Source organism: Helicoverpa zea, chromosome 26 (genome assembly GCF_022581195.2).
Source record: "Helicoverpa zea isolate HzStark_Cry1AcR chromosome 26, ilHelZeax1.1, whole genome shotgun sequence".
Taxonomy (NCBI): Eukaryota; Metazoa; Arthropoda; class Insecta; order Lepidoptera; family Noctuidae; genus Helicoverpa; species Helicoverpa zea.
Genome location: NC_061477.1, coordinates 2,413,428 through 2,430,577, shown reverse-complemented (window position 1 = coordinate 2,430,577; position 17,150 = coordinate 2,413,428). Strand labels below are relative to the sequence as shown.

General features: G+C 35.9%; 1 protein-coding gene across 2 annotated transcripts in view; it reads right to left on the bottom strand.

The window, feature by feature from the left end:
* Positions 1-17,150, bottom strand: part of LOC124643118 (nephrin-like) — a 486,221-nt gene that overhangs the window by 58,385 nt on the left and 410,686 nt on the right. For both annotated transcript variants that reach the window (XM_047181973.1, XM_047181974.1), the window contains exon 3: positions 10,965-11,097. In XM_047181973.1, the coding sequence (XP_047037929.1) occupies positions 10,965-11,097 (133 nt within the window). The remainder of the gene's footprint in view (positions 1-10,964; positions 11,098-17,150) is intronic.

The following is a 17,150-nucleotide window of genomic DNA, read 5'->3' as shown; positions in this document are numbered from 1 at the left end:
ACTGGTCACGTTTGACCCACGACACCAAGTAAGTAACTTTTTTCACTGAGTGTAATTTGTAACTTTTTTGTTTTAGTGTTTATTTCTACTACAATGGGGGGCTTTTTGAACGATAGACAAATCGAGGAATTGATGAACGACTCAAATGATGATTTGGAATCGGAAAATCGGAAAGGACACCAAATATAAACCAACTTTCAGTCATCAGTCCCAGTTTGAAGAACCAGTTGCATCGACCTCTTCTGCAGCTTCAATTTCAAGTCGGAAAAGGGCCCGATGCTACCTATGCGATTGGAAAAATGACCGAAAACATTCTCTCAAAATATGTTCCAAATGTTTACATATTATTTGTAAGACACATTCCTTCCAAAATGTTCAGTGTTCTAGTTGGCAGAAAGTATAAAGACTAATCTTGTTAGTTTGGAAAAAGTCGTTTTGATTTTGGTTGTCATTTTTTTTATTTTATGCTGATCTCAGAAGTAATTTATTTTTTTGTTATCATAAGGATATGAGAAGTGCCTTTTAGTTAAAGTTTTTCATACATTTCAATTTTTTTTATGTTTTAAGTTCACACTAACCAGAAAGTGCCAAAAAATTTGATTAGTTACAAATGTGTGTAAAACATAATATTTTTTTTAATATTCCAAAATTTAACCAAGATAATTTTGTAAAAAATGCTTCTTTTATTTCTTAACTAACCATATTTTATACAAATAATAAAAAATATACGTTCTACAACAGATTTTTTGGTATGGGTAAAATTTGACCCACGATACCGGTAGTGTTGCCAAAAAAGGCGATACCAGCTAAGGGTTAATATAGACAGTGGTAGTCAAATACTGACATGACATGAATATAAGGTAGTCTATTTCAATAAGGACTTGTTACAATAAATGACATGAGATAGAGCAAGCACTATTTGCCATGAAATTTTTAATTTCATTAATTATTTATAATAATATTATACAATATAACTAGTATATCTAGTCTTAGCCGAAATTAAAATGAGGTATTTACGTAAATTAAAATTTTCAGAGTCCCTTCAACATCAGTTTTGCTTACTAATATTAAAAAATATATATTTTATTTAAAGCGTAACAAAACAATGTTCTCATTAAAAAATCTGAGATAGTGAGAAATAAACTTAATTTATTTATTCTAAATATCCGTCTTGTAACGTAACCTAAAGATGTTTTTAACTCCACGATTTCAAACAGTTAAAGTTATCGATAAAATATTCAAAAGAATAGTTAAATAAATTACATATTAAAAGCAGTTTAGTTTAAACGACTTACATTTTCAACAGTTCGTTTAAAAAATTAATAGTTTATACTTTTATTTATTTAAAATGCAATATCTTTCGTAGTTTATTATTTAAATTAGAGACGGTTGTAATTTTTGGATTAAAAGTTTGAACTCATTATGGTTTTTTTTTATTTACATAATATATGGAAATAGCTTCCTATGGTAATTCTGTGTAGGACAAAAAACAGAAATGTCTTGGTGGCCCAGTGATTAAATAAAGCTACCCTGCCTCTCAAGTACGAGAGTGCTGGTTCAATTCCAGGTCAGGCAAGTACCAATGTCACTTTTCTAAGTTATATGTATTTTCTAAGTATATCTTGGACACCAATGACTGAGTAAAGGTGAAGGAAAACATCTTACGGAAACCTGGACTATATAGTCTGAAATCAGCAACTCACATTGAGCAAGCGTGGTGATTACCGCTCAATCCTTCTCCGTGAGAGAGGAGGCCGCAGCCCAGCAGTGGGACGATAAAAAGGCTGATGATGATGATGATGATGAAAGTCGGAAATTGCCAATTTGCCCTATAATACATAGAATACATTCTTAAAAACTTTCTCATTTATTATATTAGTAAGCCTAGGTAGGCACTTAAATTGTTTCCTAAAGTAAAAGTTTCAGTGGGTTTACAAAGTATTTTTCCGTGAAATTCTTTTGAAACAGTTTTCACTCGAGAAAATAAGTTTAATGCAATTAATACTGGCGAGTGCCGCTTGGCAGTTTCTTTCAAAAAGTGTTTCCCATGAAAAATTGTTTGAAATTTTAGCGTTCTTTGATTTTTGGACGTGTTTCGTATGGGGGAACTTTTATTTATACTTTGAACGGGTCAAATGAATCGTTTTAGAGGTAAATAAACTGTTTATTTTAACCTTCTGCGTTGTTTTTCGATAGTATTATAAGATTCGATAGAATTCGATACCCTAAGGTTAAGTTAACCTCCTTTATACATGTTTTATGCATGCTACATAAAGTTTAAATAAATAGATATTTAACACTATCTGCTACCCGTGATTTTAATCACGTTGACAGGCACTACTATAATAATATCCTTTAAATAAGCGATAAAAGGTACTCCTACCTTTTCGAAATAGCTTAGCCTGCTCATATGCGCACCTATTTACATAAACACAAAAATTCTACAATCTATTAAGAAAGAGGCCATAGAAAAGTATCCTATAACAACAATCCAAACCGAATCAACCCATTTAAAGTCATGTACCACATACCACATTCAGACCCACCTTGGACCAATTAACAAACGTTCGTTAACCCCCAAATACCGATCTCTAAGAGTACCAACACACGGCAAACTTTTAGTCGGCCGATAGATCAGTTTGGGCTCATAAATCAGTATGAAGATGTATGGTAGTACGCACATTATAAAAGTTCAGGCATTTAGCCGGTATCAGACCGACTGAAAACATTGATTGTATTCAAGATTTACTTAAAAAAAAAACGGTTGGTAGCCATCGGGTTAACTTACCAAGGTGTATTGTATTGCTTGAGAAGGTCAGATAGGCAGTCGCCTCCTTGTAAATCACTGGTACTTAGCTGCATCCGGCTAGACTGGAAGCCTGACCCCAACATAGTTGATAAAAGGCTAGACAGATAGATATCGGGTCAACTGTCGGCCGATCTTTTAGTCGACAGTCTGTGGGTATTCCAACCCAAATCTCTCGATCACGCATATTCAATCGATTGAAAAAAAAAAACAAAACATCTATGGCAGCGGCAGGAAATGGTTGACACCATAGACACGGGATCCAAATTGACAGATTATAAGGATTAATGTAAACTAGTTTGTGCCGCGGCGCTACTTGAGTTTTGTTATCAACCTTTTTCGTGAGAACTTAATATGGTAGGTTTTTGTTTTTTTGTAGTTTGAAATGGTTTAATTAAATCGTCGTATAGTCTCAATGGATAAAAGATAACTTTGGTCTTTTATTTCAAACTGTATCAAAAAATAGAATTGTGAATATCCTCCTTTTTGGGAAGTTGGTTAAAAAGTACCAACGTGATCTAGAAACGGTAGTGGACTCTCGATTTGTAATGTGTACAAATTGACCTAAGTTGAGTGATACATGTTATAACAACACCCAGTCTGTTAATATGAGTCCACTGTTGTACACTATGTGATCCATGTAAGATCGGTCAGTTTGACATATACAGCTTCTTTTAACATTCCACTTAACTACCGCTTGTCCAGTTGTAAATATGCTTATATAATAAAGTCTTGAATCCAAACATCTATCATCATCATCAATATTCAAAATGACATACTTAATACTTTTTCCCTCTTAAATATGCAAAAGCAAAAGATACAAAAATACAAAATAACTAAAACTCAAACCCACATTTAAAACTAAGACTGCCATTACTTCCTACAAACCCCATGGCCCGAATTCCTATACCATAAACTGAACTTTCTGGTGCGCACATAAAAACGAATTGAAAATTCGACAAATACGACTGAAAGTTGGTACATTAAAACAAAACAAAAGTGTGTTTTGTTCGTTTGTTTATTTGTCGCATTGCCAAAACTTGGTTTGGTCATAATAAGTAGAATATCACGCTTGTTTGCTTTTAAAAGGACTGGCAGAATAGTAGGGGTTACATCATGAAAGAGAATTTGAAGCACTTTGTAGTTTGCTATCATCATCATCATCTGCCCATACGGATGCAGCTGAGTAAGTATCAGAGTTTTACCACGAAGGCTTGTAGTTTGTGCTATGTATAAAAAATAATCAAAATGACATTTTAACTCTTAACCTTAACGGGTTTCTCATATAAGGTAAGTTGTCACCAAAGGGGCAATTGCTCGGGTATCCGAATTAATTTCTGAAAGGCTGTATAAAATTTTTTATGGCATAAATAAGAAACGCTGAAGATAATATAAAAAAAAAACTGCATACAACTCGAAAACTAAATCGAAAAAAAAAAACTAAATGACAAATCAAAATTTCAAGTTGCTAAACTAGAACTATCAAACCTAGGACTAAAGGTACTCTTAGATAAAAATATTTATTAATCCATATATTAAAACCTCAGATCACTCATATAATCCTTCTATTAAAAGCCCCGATATTATTATCTTCTATTAAGCTGGGTACTCACTTAGCAGTGTTGCACGTAACGTATCAGATACGGTATCAAGTGAGTACGTAGGCACGAGCCCGCTGCGAGCCGCTCGCGCGTGGAGCGCTGTAAGCTCGCAGTGACCCGCCGAGTGGCGGTTTCACTGCGAACACAAAGGCGGCTCGCAGTGTGCTCGTGAGGACCGTGGACGAGCCGTACCCACTTGCAGGTTGATACCGTATCTGATACGTTACGTGCTACACTTCTAAGTGAGTACCCAGCTTAAAATATCAGTAACACTACCCACAAGGGTTTTCTTGATACACATTAAAAGATCTTAGACTTAATCTCATGTTTATCTAGAATTCCAGATCCAGACGTCTTAAGTCTGATCCGTAATCAATAGCAGTCTTAGCCACAGACAGACTAGTTAGAATTAAGCTGGGTTTCATTTAATATTTAATGTTATGACTTTGTCCTACATGTAATATCTATTTTTGGCTGTTTTACTCGAAATTTCAGCATCATTTTCTGAAATTCGCAGATGACGCCTATTAATGTAGAGTATTTTAGAATCATCAATAGTTTTATCAGGATAACTCTATTCATCGTTTTTTGGTCGTCTTCTTCCTTTATATTTTTATATTTATCCACGTTATGATCAAGACTCGGCTGAATCCGGTTAGACCGGAAGCCGACCCCATCCCGCATGTTTGGGAAAAAGGCTCGGAGGATGATGATGATCAAAACTGATTCTTGAACTCTTCAGCATCTTTTGTTCACTGAAGGATTTATATACCTACTAATTCATCATCTGCCTAGCTTTTTTCCAACTATGTTGGGGTCGACTTCCAGTCTAACCGCACGCAGCAGAGTACCAGTGTTTACTAGAAGCGACTGCCTATCTGACTCACTCTATACTTAGTAATATAAGTAAAACATACATACATTTGATACATAGTTTTAACCCCCCCCCCCCCTTTTTTATTTTTGTAAATATGTAAATGTAAATATCATTGTAAAATACTAACCAAGAATAAAAATGTAGGCAAGCAAAAGTAAAACATATACATATTAGTAAAATTAAAACATCCGGGAAACAATCATTTGAGAAGTCAATTAACAAAGTGGAAATAGCTGGAAGCTAGTTATGAATATTGTAGTTGGCAAAACTTCGCGTACCATTAAACGTCCTCTGTGAACCAAGTTGTAACTCTTTCAAACAATTTCTTAGCCTTGTTATTCTAGCTAATGCTTCCTTTTACTAATATGAGATTACATGTCTGTCTGTCCTGATACTTAGCTTACTGCCTATCCCATAAAGAGATAAAAGCGTTAAATCATGGAGAACAAAATTACTAGCGGAGGTGCCATAACGAAAAATTTTTCGATCCGGGTATCCAATGACAGGGCTTGACAAGTAGGATAAAGTGCACTTTACTCAATCAAAATCTAAGATGACCGCCGCTACAGAATTTAGACTTAGGAACTTAGCAGGTGAAAACTAAAAAGTATAAAATAAATTGGGGTAAAAAAATCTTTAAAAACAAGCTTTTATTTAAATGCACTAAAAAGAAAAAAATAAACTTTTACTGTAACTTTACTGTCAACTTATAACGACATATCAAAAACATATTTGACACCATTTATACGTTTTAAAAGCTTGTCGAGATTTAAGTACTCGTATTTACTTTCTTAGTAAAATCGCGACAAGCTTTTAGGTACTGTCCGCCCTTATACCCTTTCTTTAGAACATGTCTATTTTTTGTAATACCAAAAATGATTTACAAATATGTCAAAGAACCCGAATGACTTATTAATTCACTCGTAACTGATCGTTTTGGTCAAGCCCATTTTACGTGCTTGACCTAGAAGAAGGCGCCTGACCTACCTGCATTATGGCATCTCCACTCATCTTTCCTTACTCAGTGGTAAATATAAACAAGCTGTAACAACGGACTAAGTCCAGATAAACGTCTTTAAGCCGAGGCTATTAAAAGAAACATTGTCTTACAACAGATGGGACTAATTCCATTGTTGTTTACGATACGATATTTGAGTACAATGTACTTTGTTACAAGTTTATTGTACTATACTTCAGGAAAGTTCGTAGTTAGATAACAGAAGTGCGATTCTATATAATCTTATTCTATACTAGCCGTTCCCCGCGGTATTACCCGCGCCCGCCCGGTGTATTTTTTGTTGCTCTGGTACATGGTGAGCAGTAGCGTCTACCTACACTTGGTATTGGTATACTCATATAAGTTATGCTACCCTGGTACATGGTGAGCAGTTGCATCGAAATTTCGTTATTGGTATACTTTACTAAGGTGAATTATGCTGTCCTAGTACTTTACTTTTGTGGTTCTGCGGCATTCCGTAAGTTGGTTTTTGTCTAATCACTCCCGTCCCGGTAATCTTACTCGCAATTTTTTTTTTCCTTATTTGCTCACCGTTTAGACCTACCCTGGACTACGACAAACATTTTAAGACTAAAATCAGCTCAATCGGCCCAGCCGTTCTCGAGTTTTAGCGAGACTAACGAACAGCAATTCATTTTTATATATATAAATAAGCACTTTTTTTGCGAATAGATACGCGTTTTTTCCTATGCATTGCAGGTTTAATAACCTAATAAGCCTTAGTCAGTGTTTTTTTCGAATCGTGGAATTTTTAACAACAACGGCTGCTATAGTTAGCCAATAGCCAGGCCAGTTTTACGGCCCTCCCAATCCCACGGATTGCACGGACATCTTCCAGATTCCGGGCTAATTTGCCGGAGTTCTTGAAAGCGTATTCGGCTGACCCAGGAATCGAACCGAAAACTCATTAAACAGCAGTTGCGCTTTCGAGCATAAGTCCAAACTAAACTCAAATTCAAAAACGTTTATTCAAATTACGCCGCAAAATCAGTACTTTTCGAACGTCAAAAACAAAAGACAGCCCCCAAAACACCCACCCTTCACTTCCTATGTGTTTTAGCTTGGGAAGAGTATTATACAAATAGGTATTGATCATTCCAAAATTGAACCTGCTTTAACAATGACAGTGAAAACATACCACGGTTCAAAACGGCCTAATAGCTTACCAGTTGAACGTGGCGGCACATTTGGTACAGAAATCAGGTTAATATAGAATTAACTGCATTAGTTCACGTGTCGTAAGCTGATCATATGGACGGGTGAAGCCGAGGTATGGGTGTTGTATTACTTGCTTTATCGTCTCTTTACATATTTTATAGGGAATGTGGTTGCTTCTCAAATGGGCTGTAGAAATCTTTGTGTCATGTAATTTTATATTGCAAAGCAATTCAATGGTTTACATGGATGGTTGTACAACGATTACTAGTTGAAACGTTATAGAAATATTTAAACCAATTGGTATTTATGTACTAGACGATAGAATCGTTTTTAAAGCAACAACAAACAATTGACAATTACTACTACAAACGATGAAAGATGACACCTGAAGAATTATAATAACCGAGAGTATGTGCATAACAAATTCCACTACTGCGAAAGCGCTGTAACAGACTACATTAGCTTACCATGAGATAATGGTCAAACGCGTACCTATATGCAATTAAAATAAGTGAAGATATATCAAGAACGACTTCAGATAGAACATCACCTTTGACCTTCCATCTTCAACACATATACATAACTCTTACTATCAACATATCACACAGTTACCCATCAGAATCATAGTGTCAGTGATAATTGGCATTCATCTTGTCACCCATTAGCTACCCTCGTTACTTGAGGCCCACAGACTAGGTAACAGTAGATCAATTACTGCTCAATCTGATGCTGAAGTGGGTATTGAGTTCTTGCAAATCAATGGAGACACTGATTCGGTTTGATTGACGGATTATGACGGATTTCTATAACCTATCTGTTGATTTTAAAGACGTGTTTCGGAAAGCACAATAAACTGTAGGTCCCGGATGTCATGTTAATATCTAATATGTTTGCCAGTCGTCACAGGAAGTCAGAAGCCAGTAAGTCTGACATCCAGTCTTACAATGTGGCATTGGGTTGCACGGGTAACTGGGTTGAGGATGTCAGATAGACAGTAGCTCCGTGTAAAGCACTGGTACTCAGCTGCATCCATTTAGACTGGAAGCCGATCCTAACATAGTCGGAAAAACGCTAGGCAGATGATGAAGAACAAATTCTCAAAACTGCAATAAAATAAATATTGATACGGGGCTTCCATACACCATTCGAGTCCACCTCTTACTTGACCGTTTTTTTTTTTTCAAATAATACAGACCACTGCTTAACCTCCCAATACCATTGATTTACGCCGTCACCGATCCTCTCGAACATAATAGGCACTCAAATCACATAAGCACCGGTCAGGTGTTCCATAATACCCACTCCAATTGATTTGAGTCACGTCTGAGTGGGGTCAGACCATGGAAAACATGGAGAACGCTACTGCGGAGGTGCCATAACGGACCACGGACGGTCCCGGCTGTCATTGAGCATCCTTTGCAGTCGTTACGGGTAGTCAGAAGTCAGTAAGTCTGACACCAGTCTAACCAAGGGGTATTGGGTTGCCCGGGTAACTGGGTTGAGGAGGTCAGATAGGCAGTCGCTCCTTGTAAAACTGATAGATAGATAGATAGATAAAACATTTATTCAGACAAACAAAAAGACACCACAAAGATACACAATAAGAAAAATAAAACAAAACAAGCAGTGGGTAGAAAGAGAAACATAAAATATGAAATACAATCAGAGATTAACGGCGCGATGCAGTGTCTTACGTTTGCACCGAATGGGAGTCCAACTCAGCATGTGTCAGGTAGAATACCTGACGCTGGTATTCTGCTGGATCCCTAAAAATGACGCACGGACGTCGAGTAGACTATTGGTGTGTGTGCTGTGTGTATTTGAAGTAAGTGTTTTATGTTCTGTGTATGTGTTGTGCTTGAATGTGAACTATGATTAATATTGAAGTGTAGAAATGTGTTACTAGGTAAACTACTAGTATTAGTACTCTCAGACTACGAGTGAACCGGAATACGGCGACGAAACACCATCACGGCAGGTACCTGCTATCGCTATATTATGTATGTGTACTATACTCAGGGGCCCGATTCTCCTAAGTTAATAATGTCAAAATCGAGTAGAAATCGAATCGCAATATGATCGCAATAGCAGGTTTAACCATATCGGTCATTCTGCTACTAATAAAAGACCAATCGCATTCGATTGACATTTGATTGGTGTGCGATTGGTCTGCTATTTTGGTGATTTTGGTCCATACGGTAGTTTGCTGTACAATCATTTTGCAATCGTAAATCATTTGCAGACAAAATGATTCATTATTGAATGACAGAAAAGGATTAAAATGTTTATTTCAAAGAAAAAATAGCGGAATGCCACATACGCTTCAATCGTAATCGAGTCGGGATCGGATCTCAGTCGAATCGAGTCGAACGTGAATCGTATGACGCTTAAGTAAAATTAGGAGAATCGGGGCCCAGCTGAATCATATTAGACTGGAAGCCGACCCCAACATAGTTGGGAAAAGGCTCGGAAGATGATGGGGTGCCATAACGGAAAATCTCTTAAGAATCTCGCGCCAAAATTCGAGAGTGCGGCTGACGAGGAACCTTAAACTATCTCCGCTCTTATGCGCATTCTTTGGACCCAACTATTTTTAGTAATACCGAGACAGATGTCGCAAAGAACCCGAACGCCTCGTTAGTTCTCTCGTAACTCATCGTTTTGGTCACACCCACCGTATAAATTTGACCTAGAAGAAGGCGACTGACCTACTTGCATTATGGCATCTCCGCTCATCTTTCCTTACTCCGTGGTCTGATTATACGTCAGTATACGTCATACGTCAAATTGTAATGCCCTTGGATTAGTCATTGTTTTCGTTTTTGTTTTTAATGACGAAGCGATATGGCTTTGATATTTCGAGTGGTTCAAATGGCTTTGTAACACCTGTGGTATTTGATTGTGGCATATCAATTGATCCCTGTTTTTATTTGGATAAAAGAATTTGAGTAAGGCCTCAATCTATACTAATATCATAAAGCTGAAGAGTTTGTAGGGAGTTTGTATGCTACAGTTTTTAAAACACTTCGATTTTATGATGAGGTAAGTTATTTACTATTTGGGCAGTGAGATTCTTCGAAAGAGTTACTGGAATTCTTGCACAGAAAAGTCTTCCGATTGGACCTATCCAAACCAAATGTTTATGCTTTGTTAGGACTACATATTTAGGCCCGGTTGTTAGTACGTTACGGTAAAGTTAAAGTTAAAATTTGACCGATGTCAATTTTGACCACGGTAAATTCGTAACTGGTATTTCAACAACGCTTTTTGAATTTAAACCCTGTTAATTTTACTGTAACTTGAATTTAACCCTAACCTTGACGTAACTGAGCTTCGAACAACCGGGCTTAAGGTAGATGGTTTATGTCAAGTTTGCAAAAAATCGGTCGAACGGTTTTTCATATATATATATATTTTTTTTGTAACAAAATAGCGAACTTTATACGTAGCGAAGCACGTACCGCGAGCCACTAGTAAAATTTAATAATGTATGTAATTACTCACGTATAAATAGGCGACTCATGCCCTTGCTTGTACCAGATGACAAGACCCATGCGATCCTCGGCCAGGGCCGGTGTGACGTCACAGGGCAGCTCCACACCGCCTCCCGTAGGCGCATGGAGAGACTCGATTGATGCTGCAACAAAGATAAAAAGAAGATTTAAAAAATTTCAAAGTAAGCTGGAGGTCAGGTTTAGGATTTTTAGTCAATAAAAGTCTGACACTCCGTCACCCCTGCTAACCCACAGCGGGAGGGGCCATTTGATGATTTTCAAAATCGAAAAAAAAGGTCATATTTATAAAAGTCAACCCCCAAAAACGATCAGCCTTCACCACTTCAATGTGTTTTACCTGGAAAGAAGAAATGGTGGAATACATATATTCCCCAGCAAGTGACTGTAGGAAGAGAGGACAATAAATCTAAGTAGTGGTAGCCTAGCTAGTGATTAAAGCACCTGCATCTCAAACACGTCAGGCAAGTGATATACAATTTCGAAGTGTCTTGGAATATCCAATACCAATGGTAAAGGAAGACAAGGGATTAAAAAGTCGAAATGACGTAGAAGTTCGAAGTTGTACCGATAGAACATTTCGATTTTCTATATGGCCAAAGTCCACCGGGGTGTCACTTTTCTTAAAATAACTTACTAAGAATTTTCACGTTCAATTTTAAAAGTAAAGGAACAATATAGATATGAGTATTATATGTAGGGATATTCCTCATATAAAATGATAAAATTACCGGTACTTTATAAGTATATTTCATCCATTTACACCGATCCGTTTGCAGAATTAAAGCCCAAAATATAAATACAGGGTGATATCGGATCCACCGATAAAAATATACAGCATGATTACAGTAGCACTTGACAGCCCAATTACGAAACAAAATGGCGGATGCCCCGAGTGCTCGAAGGCAGTATTATTACAATAAGCCTCTTCTGTCAATAATAACTTATTTTCAGTAACTACCGAATTACATAGGGAAGGATATTACACGCTTTTTATCATGTTCCGATTATGCCGAAAAATTAATGGTCAAGTGCGATTTGTTCACGGAACTGTTCGTAACCATAAAAAGTAGAAAACTCGAAGGCACTTCACATTTTTATAGATTTCACAAACTAAAGGATAGTGTTTTGTTTTTATTTTTTGTTTTAACAGCAGTTATGAACACGCAATTATTTTTTTACTTTATTTTATTTTATCTTCTTTCAATAAATAACCTCTGCTACAAGATTAGGAATAGTTCCTGTACACTGTATAGTGAATATCTATTTTCCTACACATAACATTCAAACCCACAACAATTTTAGCTCTAATTAGTTTCCTGCAACAATCAAATCATTATCACTCTGCGTATCAAAACAAAAAAGTATCGATAAAAACACGACTCGATACAATCATTCATCGAAATTTCCCCCAAGCTGTTAACAATAATCACAGTGAAAAAATAACAGTTCCTCTCACTGTTATTTTATCACGATAAAATAACGATTCGCGAAGAAATATCGTGTTTAAATGATATACCAGGGAACAAGGCATTATTTTAATATGTGCTTTCAGGGCATAATTCTGAATGTACGAAAGGAGCAATGGTATTATATTGCCGCATGGAGGAAGGAATGAACAGAGATGCTATAGCGCAGGTAGGTCAGGCACCTTTTTCTAGGTCAAAACTTACCAAAACGAAAAGCTACGAGTGAACTAACGAGGCGTTCGGGCTAGTTGTAGGTTTTGGTTGTAAAAAATATGAGTGGAGATACCATGAGGTAGTTAGGAGAGTAGGCGTTATCAGTTACTAGAATTAACGAGGCGTTCGGGTTTCTTTTCAAATGAAGACGAATCTGTCAAAAATTGTGTAATCGTTATTGAATGGTGTGTTATTTTGAAAATAATGAGCAAGTTCCAAAGAAGGCATATAGGGGCGGAGGTAGTAACGTTCCTCGTCCCCCGAACACCCGCATGTTGTCGCGCTACATTCTCAGGAGATTTTGCGTTATGACATCTCCGCTAGTCATTTTGTTCTCCATGATTTTATATTACCATGCGATTTGGACGTCATTTGTTATTTTATGGAATTATTCGTATTATAAGTAGATAATGGTTGAGGATAACGATGATATATTTTTCGGTAATAATAACATGCACTTCTGTAATTGATATGCTTTTGCTTATCTACATATATTAGAAAATATCAGATAATGCCTTCTATATTAATAGTTTTCAGTACGCCATGATTACATTATTATTAAATGTCAGTATTAATTGGAAACAATATGCAAATTCCGGTAGTAGTCACAAATTAATAACTACAAATACAGCTAATCAAATATTAATTAAAGTGAATTTCTACCGAATAAGGGTGTAGACACACTTACGTTAGAAGTCTTACGAGCCTTTTCTTTTAAGGTATTGTTCATTTTGATTTTGTTGTTGTTTAGGTACATGTAATTTTTTGTTGGAATGTAATCTATAAACGTGTAATAGTAGAGAGAGAAAAAAAAAACAAAAAATAATTGGATTTTTGAAAATAAATATTATTCTATTATTTTCACGAACTCATGATATGAATTAATTACAACAACAGTCAAAATCACAGATTTTCTGCTATATAATAAATAAAGTAACCTTAAAGTAATAATACATACTATCGCCTCAACTAAAACACTCCCAGACCAAAAATCACAGCCACCCCAGACGCATAACCGCAAGTGTGCGCCCACCCTTAAACCCGTGAGCACTGGGCGTAACGCTCATCTCAGTGGAATCTAACCGGGATGAACATCAATTTGCATGGTAATCATCTCGCTTCATCTTAGAGCAGCCTCCCGTGTCCAATTGATGCATGTTCATCTTACTAGTCATTGTTCATATTAGTCAGATAACAGGTAAATCTGTGGTTTTGTAATTAGGAAAGATGGGTCGGTTGACACAAGGATCGATTGCATCATACTAATCATTTTGATGTAGCCGCTTTAGCGAAACTAAAAAACACTCCAGGAATTTCTTTATTTTTATTATAATATGTACTTCAAAAATTTTATTCTAACTAACATGAGAAAACCAACTTTTCAAGTATGAGTATGTGGGTTCGATCGCAGTTCAGGCAAGTACCAATGCAACTTTTCTAAGTTTGTATGTACTTTCTAAGCATATCTTGGACACCAATGACTGTGTTTCGGATGGCACGTTAAACTGTAGGTCCCAGCTGTCATGTGAACGTCTTCAGCAGTCGTTAGGCATAGTCAGAAGCCAGTAAGTGTGACAACAGGTCTTACCAAGGGGTATTGGGTTGCCCGGGTAACTGGGTTGAGGAGGTCATATAGGTAGTCGCTTCTTGTAAAACACAGGTACTCAGCTGTATCCTAGAGCGAAGACGAGGTAGTTCAGTATAAACCGCTAAAATAAATTCTTAAAAAAACGGAACCGATTTGGCACACTCTTTAAAGAAACGACAAGGAAGAGCCTGCCTTTTACAAACCACAAAAAAATGTTGCCACTACAAAAAAAAAGTATTTATTCACTACGACTGTACATGGCAACTTTTATTAAAACCTCTGGCTTTTTGCCAGAAGTATGGCAATGTGGCAGATTGCATGTGACGTCATTTCCTGTACAAACTACCCTCCTGAAATTAAATCGGATTGGTTTAACCGTACCTTTTTGAACTGGTTAAATTGATATATTCACTTAAGTTTAATTAAGAGTAAATTGTTGTGCGATAATTTTAATACTAGCTGTTTTCCCGCGGTTTCACCTGCGTTCCGGCGGAACTTCTGCCCGTACCTGGATAAACTATAGCCTATGTTACTCAGGAATAGTGTAGCTTTCTAACAGTGAAAGAATTGTCGAAATCGGTTCAGTAGTTTCGGAGCCTTTAGAGTACAAACAAACAAAAATAAGTTTGCTGTTTCTGATAATAGTACCTTTAGACTAGTTTAGCTGTTAACAACTAGTGTTCAAAAATAGTACAATCAATCAATACTCCTGAAAAATCAAAAACCCAAAATATAATAGAAAGCCATGTGACAGCTTTTTGTTATATTTAAGCTTGTTTTTCATTTCAGATTGAATAACAAAGCAAAATAAAACTATACATATAGACCTACCTGAATAAAAATAAAAATAAAGTGGTAACTAAAAGCAGCTTCAATTTCTACCCATTTCTACCATAATGGCTTTATCAAACCCCAAGGGTACGCAATCTGAAGTTGCCATGGCAACCGTTACGGGCAATTTATTATATTCTTGCAAGCAAATATGCACGCAATTTTTTGATAATAATAAAACTTATACGGTAAATATAATATTGAAGAAGAATATTGGAAAATATAGTAAGCATAATATACGTATGTAAACTAATCATTTATTTGTATAATATGTATTTATAAATATGTATATATGTAGCTATATGTAGTTTATCCGTTGCGTTAGCACCCGTAACACAAGTTAATTAATAACTTAGCATGGGGCTAACCGACCGTGCGTGAAAAGGTGTCCCGACTATTGTTATTATTTTATAATTATATTATGCTTAACCGTAATGTTTGAACTAACAATAATATTTCTTTTTCATGTTTTTCAGGCTGGAGAAATAGGAACTACTCTGCGCACCTGGATAATTGACTTCTTCCTTGCCTATCCTAGTCTTCTTCTCTGTGGTTATTGTATATTTACTTCAAACTGGTTCCCTTATAATATTAGTAAGAGAGGACGGAGAAACTACCATATATTCATAAAAAAAAACATGACCTATCTTTTAGATCACAATTCAATATGTTAATGTGTGAGCAATTACTTATTCGCACCACGAAAACCAATTTGCTTTGAACAATTGGAAAAACAAAACATTTTATTATATGTATAATTGCTACCCGAGCAATAGATTGAATATCAATAAAGGAGACATATTGACGCTACGCCACGCCACGCTACGCCAGATTTTTCATTTTTGATATTTTTTTGTAACGATCATAATATTACAATGGATAGCGTTTTTTTAGTGCGTTTCTACGTGTTTCAGTTTTGAATTTGAGATTTTATTTGTACAAAGCCTAGTATTGTTTTAAAAAGTAATAAGTTATACCTAACTTCGGTGGTGTTCAATGAAAAAGAGTCTTGCTATGAAAGTAAGTTTCAGTAAATGTCATTATTTTGCGGTGTTTTTTTCAGCAACTTTTATTTCCTATCTAGCTTCCAGGAAAGAGATGGGGGCTACTACGCGCATCCGGATGACAAGCAATCTACAGTAGTCGGGATAAATTGGCTACCTTTTTGTCATTTTTATATTATTTTAAATTGCGTTAGTAGTATCTTAGAATGGCGCATTTCAACAAACAAACCATCTCGTTGGCTTTGTATTAGTAAAGACGACAAAATCATATCTATTTATTTATTTATTTATTTATTTAACAGTTTATGTACACACACAGAATACAGAGAAGAAGAAAAATAGAACAGATAGTACAAAAGCACAGCTTATTTACTGCAATTACTGTTTGTTTTAATGGTCAAGCATAGATATGACACATTCCAACAGGCCTGTATTCAAAAGTGGACAAATACAAAATGTATGGACGATTATCACAGCACACAAAACCCTGTTTATTTGAGGTTGAACCAAAACATTATTTCACAGTAATTAGACACTCATTAACGTTTAACCGAAGTTTAATAAAATTAATGCGGTTACCGCTAATTGTTCATATTAATTATTTAGTTACGTAGAATTAAGCATGTGATTAATGATCTTCAGGTATCAATTAATACTAAATACTTTATAATATATTTTTGAGATGTTAATAAACAATTGTCTTATGTTTATTTTACAGAACATACTTATACGTGTCTTCCTTATTTTTGAAATTGCATGTGGTTTAGTGAACAAAAAGAAACAGCTTTACTGACTGCAGACGAAGTTCTCGATCTCTGTTCCTTGTTCACAAAATCTGCTCTTTAGGTTTTCACATGGTTTTTATTATTGAATCTATAAATGCTAATCGTGTCCTCCTATCTGATTATCATCCAGGGAGGCGGTTTTTATATGAGGAGATTAGCCAGCTGCGCAGGACATATTATAGTGCACGAGAATTTGCGCAGACACAAGTTCACCAACTATTGCTCCGCAACTGGAGAGAGATCACAAGCAGGACCGACATTCATGTGCTCATAAATGCTAATATGATT